General features: G+C 42.7%; 1 protein-coding gene across 10 annotated transcripts in view; it reads right to left on the bottom strand.

Moving 5' to 3' along the window:
- LOC144114258 (uncharacterized) overlaps window positions 1-12,678 on the bottom strand; it is a 110,378-nt gene that overhangs the window by 91,404 nt on the left and 6,296 nt on the right. For 7 of the 10 annotated variants that reach the window (XM_077647867.1, XM_077647874.1, XM_077647866.1 and 4 more), the window contains 3 exons: window positions 6,630-6,893; window positions 1,290-1,453; window positions 698-886 (listed from right to left, as the gene is read on the bottom strand). In XM_077647867.1, the coding sequence (XP_077503993.1) occupies window positions 698-886; window positions 1,290-1,453; window positions 6,630-6,756 (480 nt within the window). In that variant the 5' untranslated portion in view covers window positions 6,757-6,893. Of the gene's footprint in view, window positions 1-697; window positions 887-1,289; window positions 1,454-6,629; window positions 11,627-12,678 lie in introns of all 10 variants that reach the window. The other 3 variants (XM_077647869.1, XM_077647871.1, XM_077647870.1) reach the window with 2 other exon arrangements.

Below are 12,678 nucleotides of genomic sequence, written 5' to 3'. Positions count from 1 at the left end.
TGGCGGAATCCACCAATCGGGTGGCTCGATTCAGTCACGTGCGCTCAGCAGCGAATCAGACCCCGCATTTTTCTCTTTGTTTGTGGTGCTTTTTCTTGGTGGCCACTGAGGGCATGCAAGCAGCAGTGGCAGGAAATTGAAGCCTAGAGAGCGCTTTTTCAAACGAGCCCAACAGGGCCACGTTCGGTACAGTGGAACGGCGGCGCCGCACGATGAAAAATGTGCTGTTTTTTCGTCTGCTCGTGCACAAATTCAGACCACGCGGTGATCTAAACTCAATAATATGCTGAAACTACTGACTTCCGGAAGAAGAGAATTGGTGAACTTGGAGAATAATAGCTGCAGATTCCGAAAATGCTATTTTCAGAAAATCTGTTTTTTGGTCATTTTTCGGTCTCAAGACCCATGTCCCTCTTAATGCAGTTCAATGGGGGCAGCATTAGGGAATCAAGAAAGTTAGCAATATTGAGGAATTCAGTACATGGAGGTTCATTACATCCAGGTTTAACTGTAGACTATGTTAAAAACAATGCAAGGAATGTGCCTGTTGCTCTTAAAATGCTTACGTGGCTCACTTACTCTTCAGTGCTTTCTGCTAAATACAACCTTCACCATTCAAACGAAACAACCCTAACATGAACCTTAAAAACAGCTCTTATTTCTGAAATGAATAAAAGGGAATGAAAAATTTTCCTACTTTTGTTTTGCTGTCCTTGTTTGGCACCTTGTTGAGAGGTGAAGTGCTGCTAGGTGACTCCGGTGGAGCATCATCTTCAAAGTCCAGCTCTCCTTCCAGGGGCTCCATAGAGCGGCTGTTGAGGCACTTCTTGGCCACAGGCACAGCTGGGGCTGCCTCCAGGGCATCCTCGCTGACGTCCTTGGTTAACTGGCAAGATCCATTCCATTTTGTGCTCAAGACATCTCCTCAGTGAAATCCTCAATGAAAAAACATGTACAGGATTGGTCAAAAGTTCCCAGGGCACAGTGTCTACTTTTCATCGGTATATCCAGGCACTTAAGAAGCCGATAAAGCTATCAAGATTCTCAGAGGTTAGAATGATACTACTTCTACCCTCTTCGAGGTATCATAACTGCCCGACTATACTGCTCAAAAGCAGATCCTATGGCCTGGGAAATTTTGACCAACCTTGTACACCAAATGTTTGCCATAAACAACCGGTTACTTTTATCTAGTGCACTAAAGCATGAAATTATAATCCCTGACACACAATGCTGGCATACACCAATGAAAGCGTGAATGTTACTGGATACATTTAAGTGAGACTCACGTGCAGCTGCGGTGCAGGCTCTGGGCTATGAACAGCGCCTTCTTCCTCACTCTCAATAACCCCCTCACTGCAGCCCCTAGGAGAGTGGCTTGGTACAACAGCAGTAGCTTGAGGTTCTTGCACTGCTGCTTCCTCGCTCTTTCTCTCAGCCACCAAGTTCCCCTCTGCATCACAAAACCCGTGTTAGCACTTAGTACCTTTGTTCATTTGCACAAGCACAGTAAAAAGTAAATGCAACAGGAATATATTACAGTGAACTAGCCAAGGTCAAGCAAATATTTACTATAGTCACCCATGGATAAATCAAATTATTGTTTATATCGCGCCGTTGGAACATTCCCTAAAAAATTCTGTGCATAGGTATACCACTATTACGCGTTTATCGAACTTACATTCACAAGAACATAAGATATATTGAACGGTATGCTACACCCCTGCAAATGGTACTTCTCCTAACGGCACACTTCGATCATTTTTCAGAAAGCGCACTGGGTCAGCTGTGTGGCCCTGGACATCTATCTGCTGGTAGTGCTTGCGCTGTAATACTGCTGACATAGTAAATGTGGAGCATGCTTGAGGGTTACCTTCGGTCTCGCATTGATTTTCCACCCAACACGGCTGTCATGCAGTGAAGGCAACCTAACTGCTTAGCAGAGGCCCTCGCGTGGCGTGGTTTGCTCACTTTGCTGCCGAAGGCGTAGCGGAAAACTATACTTTAATTTTAATGAGATTTTTTATTTATATTGTACTCTTAACAGGATTAAACCTCTCATAATAGGAGGTGGATAGTTCCAGAGCACCATCCACTGTGGCTTTGATGTGCAGGCTAGGTCAAGCGAGCAGTGAGCCGACAGGCAGCACACTGCCACAAGTAGCACGTTACTAGCGTGAGTGCAGTGCATTCTTGCTTCTAGGTTACACATAAGCTTATCTGTTACCGTTTTTTATATACTATCGAACTATTTTGCTATCCCATTCGAGTTCATATACCTGGGACCGACTATACTGTGACATGCATCCTTATCGTAGTGACTTAGAAATTTTCCTGCCTCAACCACTGCCTTGTCTGAGGTAAAACTGCGCACGGAGCTTGCATATTGTGGTGACTTTTGTCTCGTACTAAGTTTGACAATGGTACTTACCTGGTCTGGTCACACATGATGCAAGCCTGGAATCGTCTGCGCTGAGATCAAAGGAAAGAAAGCCATCAATACCGGGTTTCCAGCGAAGGACAGTGGCACTGCCATGTATCGCTTGGAGAGGCGCAGACGATTCCAGGCTTGCACGATGCATGGTTGAACCAGGGAGTAAGTCTTCATGCCCATTACGACTGCCTGGCATCAAAGCGCAACCATACAGAAACGCTATGTATAACGTTTTTCTTGTAGTATCAGCCAATCAGTCCCTGATAAGCTGCTCTGCTGACAAGCTGTGAAATGGCACAACCCCTTGCAACATGGCACGCAGAAGCCTGGCTATTATCTTGAATTTTTGGCATCAGTAACTGGAGGAAACTACAATATTTATCACAATCTATCACTGCTGAAAAAAAAAAAGCTTATAAAGAGTTCTAGCATACCGTATCCCATTAAAATTACTGCAATCATCAGCCACTACCCTCTGCCCAGATAAACGCGCATGCGCAGCAAGCTCCCTATGATAACTCTGTGCTTAAACTCTCTGAAAAAGAAATATAAATGTTATGTTTGTTTCAATGAAGAACACAGAGTAAAAAAACTTGCCAAAAATGTATTTACAGTTAATTATTTATCAGTGCAGTCCACTACTATGATCTGAAATGCGGTATATGCAAGTTACACAAAATTTCTCTGCCGTCCGATTTTTTTTTACCTGAAATGCTTTCTTGAATATGTGTACACAGGTAGACAACTTACCAGTCACCTTCTTCACACTATTAATAAGAAGTATTCCCATAAACTTTTCAGCAATCAAGCAAGCTGGCCGCTTGGTATGACTTTTATCCACACCTTTTTAGCTTGTCAGTATGAATAAATTTTTAAAATGCGGTTCAATGATCGGTTCAACTGAAGGACTACTTCTGTACGAAATGTGTGATGCTAGATAATTCCAGCATTAAGCTTATTTTCAGTGCTGCCACAGGTGGACATTAATACCCGTGTCAAGCAGGCAAGTTAGGTGCACCTACGGACAGTTTCACTCACTAAAAGTGCCCTTTGTCAAATCTAAACGTTGCAAGTGGAGTGTCACTTGCAGAAGAGTGTACTCCGGTTGGAGTGCATTCACGGAACACACTTTGAGGGCCGAGTGCGTAACCTCGACAGCAGCGATTTTGAAGGCACAAGATGTTTGGTGCATAAAAAGTATTTACAAGTTTATTTTACTTGCTATAACACTGCCTTTTAAAAAATAATTGTTCGTAATAGCTACACGCAAATCAACACAACAAAGGAACGCAATCAGAAGCAACTCCGCTGCAAGCTGCTATCTTGTTTGTTGTGAAAATTCTGGATAGACTTGACTGGTGTTGACTTTTCTTCTATTTCCATTTTTTTCTTTGTTAGAAACTGTTTAAGCTAGTTTTATTGGCGCTATCACATCAAACAGTCAATTTTCAAGTTTTTTTTCCCTTTTTTTCTCTTCAAAAATTCTGCTCATTTCGTGCTGCCATTTTTTTTTTTTTTACTATGAATGCACTTTGCCTTCCCGTTTAGCACTGCCTAGCCTAAAGCATCCCTAGAGATGCCAAAGCACACTCCCCGCAAGTGCACTTACTTGACTTGTGCATTGACAGGGGTATAACACATTTGCTGCAGCTTAAAGGAATCTCATTTCTATAAATGACTTAAGCATGACACATGTAGATCTTATAATAATAATAATAATTGGTTTTTGGGGAAAGGAAATGGTGCAGTACCTGTCTGGACACCTGAACCGTGCCGAAAGAGAAGGGATAGAGGAGGGAGTGAAAGAAGAAAGGAAGGAAGAGGTGCCATAGTGGAAGGCTCCGGAATAATTTCGACCACCTGGGGATCTTTAACGTGCACTGACATCGCACAGCACACGGGTGCCTTAGCGTTTTGCCTCCACAAAAACTCAGCCGCCGCGGTCGGGTTCGAACCCGGAAACTCCGGATCAGTAGCCGAGCGCCCTAACCACTGAGCCACCGCGGCGGGTCGTAGAACTTATCTTTTCTATTAATTTTTACTTTCTCTCTTCTTATCTTTCTGTGTGAAAAATAAACATCCAATGGTAGTTAGAATTCATGAAGGGTCATTTGACTTCTTCCAGCATCCTGTCTCAGTGCCATTTTCTTAACTAATATGAATTCAGGGTCATTTGACCTCTTCCAGCATCCTGTCTCAGTGCCATTTTCTTAACTAATATTGCCCTAACTGCCATATTTCCTCGCATATTAAATCCACACCCTAATTTTTCTGTAAAAATTTACATTTTTTTAAGCGTTAGTTTTTCTTAGTGTTCCTGAGTGGTGCACCATCTGCAGCAGAGACCTTGGCAGCGTGCCACGATGCCATGCACTGATAACATCACGGCATGTTTATCTTTTGATGAGAGCTGCTGCAGGGGTGGCGCGCTTGGCGAACTTGGCAGAGCGCAAAGACGCTGTGCACCCTTGGCAGGAGCACTGGCGACAATGGCTTGCTCGATGCAGTGCTGCGCGTCCGGCTGCGCCAGTCTACGCTTAGAAAGCAGGCGAGCACTCAGAAAGCACCGCTAATGCTCAAACATTCGCATTGCACACTCGTAACCGCCCTGTATTTTTTTTTTTAAAGCTCGGGTAAAAAACACACACCTGACCTTCAGGGCCAGTGTTCAACATGTTCACTTTATCTCACCACAATTGGCCTGTGCCGTCGACTATTACAAAATCTTCGGATTGCAGCGAGATACATGAGACACCTTCTGAAGTGACCGATGCTAAACACAGGCGACATGAATGCAGCTGACAACATGCTTTTGTTGTTGGATGGACATATCATATGAAATCTTGACTTGCAAAAAATCCCCCCTGACAACTTTTTGAAAAAAAAAGAAAAAAAGATAGTGGGTTCATTACACGAGTAAATATGGTAGTCCAACTCTTAGTCGCAGTCACTCGGGTTTGTTTTAACTTGAAATTAACCATGAAAACAAACGAAAGCGCAGAAGTGTTTCTTGAAGATCACGCTCTGTCAGTAACACATGGCAAATGTGCAGAGTGCTCAAATTCTGGTAAATTCACCATGCTAACGGCGTTACGCGAAGGAGTTATGGGTCACACACCAGCATAAACGATATTTATGCCATGTGTGTTGCATGCGTTATAATCTGCAGGTGTTCATTTGAATGCGTTAGCCTTTCAAGCCTGTGGCCTTTAGTACTATATGCTTTACTCTAGCAAAGGCTGAGCCCTGGACATAGCAATGGTATTAAGTTTGTTTTCTGCATGTTTGGTTTATGGGGGTTTAACGTCCCAAAGCGACTTGGGCTATGAGGGATGCCATAGTGAAGGGCTCCTGAAATTTCGACCACCTGGGGTCCTTTTAACATGCACTGACATCGCATAGTATGCTGTTTTCTACACCTGTCCACCCTTTAGTTCAACACACATTTTAATGCAACTCGTTAAATATAAAAACCTTATTACAGGTTATGAGAAGACCTTGCTATGACTTGCTAAGGCCTGAAGCCATGAGCTTGCTTACAATGACTTCAGAATATCGAGCTCTTCTCTAGCAGTATGCACACAATGCAAAGTTCCATGTACAGCTGCAAATAACACACAACTAACAAATGCTGTACTCAGTAATCGTTAGACATTTGCAATGGCAAAGCTTTTGTGTTTCATTCATGCTGCACCAAACAATTAAAACTGCACTGCAGAGCTTAAACGGACACTGCAGAAAAATTGAATTTGCCCTGTATTGACAGACCACGGCATCATAACCGAAGACCGCTCTCACAAGAAACTAAGCTCTTATAAGCTAGAAAAAACCAAAAAACTAAATACAGGTTGCCCCTTCACAGGTATTTTGCAAGCAAACTGAATGCATCAACACTGAATTTCTGGTGTGGATCCCAAAGGCTAGGCTGCATGGCCATTCATTCCAAACAGTGGCAACTAGTCCTTTTTGGTGTGGATGCCACAAGTTTGAATCGAGTAGCGGAAAAAATTTTAAAATTAAATTTTCTCAGCCATAAATGGGGGTTTTTGTTTCCGGACAAGAATTAAGATACCCGCAAAGCATCATAGAATCAATTTTTACTAAGACCAGTAATTGGATGGGGTTGTTTTCAGTGTCCCTTCAAGCTTACTAAAGTAACAATAGATGAGGAGTGACAAAAACAAAGTCCCGTCACCTTCAAGTGCCTTGTTTGGTTCTTCAGGTGATTCTGGACCAGCTAAACTCCCGCCAGCAGAGCCATCGCCATCACTTGCATCACTGCTGCCCACTGCAGGCTTTTGTAGCTCCTCTACAGATGTCATGTTGCTGTTATTTACTCAAGGGCTCCAACCTTGAAAGTGGCCTTGCTATCTTCTTCAACCTTGCTCTTCTGCTGCACTCAAGCCAAAAGTTTGAGTGTTCAAGCTGCACCTTCAAGTGTTCCACTCCTCTGCTTGGGCTGCAAACACAATGGCACAAAGGTGTTTATTTGGAAGAGAAAAACATGTGAAATGCTGCATAAACAATGCAAAGGGTAAACTGTCATTTTTATCAAATGTTATGCTCACAATTAGCTCAAGGAAGAAAAAAGAAGTTTTAGGGAGACATACTGTACACATTACACACATGATCCTTTTAGTTAAATTTTAAACTAGCTTGCAGCAAGAACCCAAAGCTGAGAAATGAGAGAAATGGCGCAAAAAGTATCACTGAAACAGGTGAAAGAAAAAGCAGAGAGGTGGGAAGTGCACTCGCCAGATCAGGGCTTGGCTTGAGAGAGCTCGCCACCCACCCTGCTCTGCTGTGGCTATATAGGTTACATGGGACAACGTCCCTCAGGAAACACATTAGCTGACGTAAGGGAAGCAGCATCAGTATCATGTCCTACAACAAGATGCAGGACACACCAGAGACCATTAACTGATATATTAACTGATATAATAAAAGCCCATGGTCCAGCCAAACCGCCATAACAGGAGCCTGAGGTTGACAAAGAACTGGAAATATAAAAGGAACTGCCCACTACTCAAGCCCAACGGCCGTGGCGAGTTCAGAAGGCAGCAGAGTGCAGAGAGGAGGTTGAAGGAGAGGACTGCGAAGCTTGGGGAATGGCACAGCATCCACAGCAGGAATAGTGAGGTAGCAGGAACAGCAGTGCAACCAGGTACAAAGCAGCTATCACATTCAGTCGCCTAAAGTGTACTTCTGAAAAGTAGCCATAGCACACAGAAAATACACAGACCATGGGAACAAGTTTTCCAAAATATGTACAACCTGTTGGAAAAGTTATCAGGACAAACCATGGGACCAGAGCAGGTGCACAGCATTGCTGTGGCTCAATAATTATTGCCCCAGGTTTTGTGATAGACTTTCAACAGGAATCTCACTATTGCTCTTCATTTTGCAATAATACATCGCTGCTTAAAACTAATATGTGCACCTGACCAGTCTGGCCATGGGTATGCTGGTCTGGTAACTTTCTCAACAAACAATAGCTGCATGAATACCATCACAAAGTGAAAAAGGTTCAGTAATAATACATAAGCCGGCATGGCAAGTAAAAAAACCTAGAAATTAAATATGCTCAGTGCACAAATTTAATTCACTCAAGCAAGTCAATTTAAAAATCAGAATTCTGGTTAACAGCACAGAACTTCATATTTTTTAAAGCTGGACTACAATATTCGCTATGCAGATCAAGCAGTGCTGACAGGCTACCCATCATTTTACATATAACTGAACAATAATTAGCTGTTAATTCCAGTCATCAAAACATTCACACAAGTAGGTTTTCAGCAAATAACAGATCAAGAAAAATGAATAGCAGATGCAGTTAGCAGAAATAAATTTAACAGAGAAAGCATGCAAAAAATGCTTAGCCAATGCAAACAGCTGGGGAGAAAAATGCCTGCAATGTTAGGAGTGACAAAGCTACTACCCGGTCCCAAACATTCATCTTACCAGGAAGGCTTCACGTCCTCATCATGTACAGATTAGTACTTGAGCACAGCTAAAGAAAGCAGGGTAACGAAGATAGTCAGTGGCTATAATCTTTTCTAGAGCTCAAAAAATGTGCATTGCCTTAATGAGCAAGTCCCGTCTGTTCTCCACCCATAGTTACGAGCAGTGACTGATCGCTCAGAGTGTGCTACCTTGGGACGATTAACTGGACACCCCACTCTAGTTGTAGTCAACACAGTGCTGTGCACGTGTTTTTATTGCTTCATCATGAACTAATCACGCGCACAACCTGGACACATTTCTTATTGTGTAAAGAGTTTGTGCATATTACCTATCCCCCTATCCTCTTTCTGTCCCCTCATCCCTTTCATTTCATTTCTCCATTCTGCCTGCTATCCTTTATTTCCGCTGCCCCAACTCAGCTGCTTCAGTAGGGCTAGCAAAAATCTTTTCCTTCCTTTTTGTTATTTTAATTAAACTACTTACTACTACTGAATGGGTAACAACTTGAAAGTGTACAAACACAAACCTAAATAAAAAAAAATTGCTATTACATGCTGCTTCTTTTACTGAGTGAAACAAAAACATTGTTAGAAGCTACCTTGCACGGGTGTTCTTTATACACTATGCTGCTTCATTTCCTATGGACAATAATGACAGACAGAAAACACACAGGATCGATTCTCAAAAGAAATTAAGTGTATGCATCACAACATGACAAGCAAAAAATTAACAGCAGCCATGAAAACACTCAAACTGCAGTTATTATCAACAGCCAATATTTTAATTTCAGCAATTCTGTCAACACATTTTTTTAATTCTGAAAGGTGCTGCTAACTAGATGGGATAATTGTGCAGCTTGGCTTTCTGATGCTATCATGACATCTATGTTAACCCTTTAATGCTCAGAGTCATGAATTTAAGACATGCTGAAAACATGCTGCATCAATATTTGCATGCACAGCTTTGGTGCAAGTTTCAGTGCCGACATGCTTCATGCAAGCAGTGCTTTCAAATAAGAGTGCCTGACGTAGCTAAGGTAGTACAAAAGTGCGTGCACATGCAACTTCCAGCCAGCATTTAATGATTTTAATTTTTCATTTTGTGGAGATTGTTGAAACAAAGAGCAATATGAGGCATAAAAATCAGTTTCCGATCATAGTGCCTCTGACGACTGCCAACTGTGCTACAGACACTGTGTTTTTGGTGAATGCTTTCTTGATTTTTGGTACTGCAAGTCTTGTCAATAAAAGACATATTTCACCAGAAAACAGTGTGACAACAGGCAAAACAGAAGCATGGGCGAGTTGGTAATCCACTGAGTAGAAACAGTGCGAATTGAGACTGGGACAAAGGAAAACCCACAAGGACAACAACTGTCTAAATAACAACTTGGACTGTACAGGCACTTCACAAAGGGCTCAAAAGTTATGTAGACAAGCACTATAAGGGCTCCGAAAACATCACAATGAGTGGAACAGGGTGGATGTGACTAAACTGCGAGAACTAAATCCTGCAGCAACAAGAGCAGTATCAACCTCTGCCTAAAGCAGAGGAACACGTGTGTAGTTTTCATCAAGATTCACTCCCCCAAGCTGACCTTCAGAACTCTCGATAGTTGCACAAAATAGACAAAGTTCACAGTGTAACAGATTGATTACACATTTTCCCCAAATCACAATGAAAAGCTAGATCCCTAACGTTGGTGCATTAGTTTGCACAATTCGGCAATTATGTAGTCCTCAAATCTTTCACAACCTTGGTGATGAAGGATTAATATAGTCTGAACCCCATCAAATCAGTATGACTTTTTTTTTTTACTGAAGTTATTGCTGCCTCCTGCCGCAAGTGTAAAACAAGACTTGCTCACTTTGTTGATTGGCAACAACTGAAATATGCTAAATAAGCTCTAAATTTTTTTCGACACACCGACAAAAGGTTTGAATAGTACCAGCACAAATGTGGCAGCAGATGCCAACACTGCTGCCTGACAGATAGTAAGTAGTTGAAGCTCCATGAGCTGCAACAGTTAATCATACCCAACACAGTACACTGCAGCAGTTCAACCCACAAAGCAGTGCTTTTCCCATTAAATAGAAACAGGCAAAATGCAACTCGGCATGAAAACTGAAAAAAAAAAAAAAAAACACCCTGGTACCCAAGCACCACACTAAGCGTGCAACCAACAAAACAAGCAGTGCTGAAATGAAAATCCAAAAATGTGTTTTTAACATGCGTGCAGGAAGTAGTGCAGCTTTTTTTTTTTTGTTGGGTGGCAGGACTACATGCATCCGATCTATCATATCAATCTCTTAACAAGAGACCATGGCATAGGAGAGCAACATGAGCACACAGATTGTCAAATACAGAGCTGTTCTTGCAAAACATGAGAAGTTTCCAGGCTGTAGCTTTTGGTAAATTCAGCATAGTGCTCCTTTAGGCAAAAAATGGGAACTAATGAACTAGAAGAGAATACCAAGTTTGGTTTATGGTTTATGAGGGTTTAACGTCCCAAAGCAACTCGGGCTATGAGGAACGCCACAGTGAAGGGCTCCAGAAACTTCAACCACCTGGGGTTATTTAACGTGCACTGACATCACACAGTACACGGGCCTCTAGCATTTCGCCTCCACCAAACTGAGACTGCCGTGGCCGGGATTGAAACGTCTTTCAGGTTTGCAGACGAGTGCCATAACCACTGAGCCACCGCAGCAGCTAGAAAACCAAGTTCACCTCTGCTTGGGCTAACAACTTGAATAGCAGAGGGTGCATGTAAGATGGGAAGCCGGAAGTGGGCTGATAGTGGTAAAGTAGAAGCTAGTTAATCCAAACTTCAAGGGACTGGAAAAAATGTGAATTAACTGAGAGTTCCAATTATCCTCAAAGAAACTAACAAGAACTGCTTGCATTATGGTAAATTTATTTGGTAAAAGGCTGGACGATGATTGCTTGCTTTTCAGAGAGAATGGCACGACAATGACTACTTTTAGTCGTGGAGCTCCACCGCTACTGCATCATACACCTCAGCGGCAGTGTCATGTGTGAGGAGGCTTCACCGCACAAACTGCGAGTGGTACAAGCGCACAGCTTTGGTGCACTTGAACAGAACCACGGGGACAGAAACGGTCAGCGGTGCCGAATTAGAAAAAAAAAATGATAAAGACTAGGGAGATACGTCAATCAGTGCCTAAAACGGCGTGCAGCTGGGCTCAGTTGGCTGGCTGATGCGGGCTGCAAAGATCAGAAAAGTGAAACCGGAACTAAGTCGTGTGCCTCCATTTGGGGGCCCGTTCAAATTAACCGGTGCGAGACCCATAGCGTCCCAATTAGAGAGCGTGCAACACCATAATCTTAGATGGGCTTTGGCCAGAACCGTGCCAGCAGTTCGAATTTACTGTATGTGGAGTTTGTCACAAAGCAATGCACGAGCTATGAGGGCTACTGTAGTGAAGGGCTCCAGATTAATTTAGACCACCTGGGGTACATTGACTTGCGCTGAAATTAAACAGCACAAGGCGTTTTTAGGTTTTGCCTCCATCGAAATGTGGCCGCAGCAGTTGGGATTCAATCCTGTGACCATGGCATCACCAGCCGAACTCCAAAGTCACTAAGCCAATGTGCAGTGGGCTAGGAGGGATACCATAGTGGAGAAACTTCAGATAATTTCGACCAGCTGGGGTTGAACACTGTGAACTGATTTCACGCAGCACAACACAGTTTTTGCATTTTGCTTCTAATTAAATGTAGCCACCACTGCCGGGGTTAGATCCTAAGGCCTTGGGCCCAGTAGCTGATTGCCGAAGTTGCTCAGTCATCGTGGCGACTTCTGTATGGCAACACCTTGCCACATAGTGATAGTGGGAGGTAACATTTATGCTATGCAGTATCCTCCTAAAAGCAGGATGTGCGCTGTAAAAATGATGGTAAGCATACTACTGATGCTTTCCGCTGCTACCTGACAAAAATAACCACATGCCAAGTATTTTTTTTTTTTTACAGAAACACCCAATTTCTGTCCCAGTATCTGCCTCTTGAATGATTAAGCTATAAGGCCTTACCAAATTCGCCTCCAGAAATCTCTTAACAAGGTTGAAATATTTTTTCATGAACAGGTAAAGTATAGGAGTACTGCAATGTCAATCCGAAATAAACTGTGAGCAATTTTACATAAGGACGCAAGAAAAGCTGGAACCTTCTTTAAAATACAATGAGAATTATGAAGCGAAAATGCATTTCAATGTACAAGCAGCAAGTGTCATAGATGTGTGGACCAACAAGCAGAT

Source organism: Amblyomma americanum, chromosome 1, assembly GCF_052857255.1.
Source record: "Amblyomma americanum isolate KBUSLIRL-KWMA chromosome 1, ASM5285725v1, whole genome shotgun sequence".
Lineage (NCBI taxonomy): Eukaryota > Metazoa > Arthropoda > Arachnida > Ixodida > Ixodidae > Amblyomma > Amblyomma americanum.
Note: the sequence above shows the minus strand (reverse complement) of the source record. Positions and strands in the feature narration are given on the sequence as shown.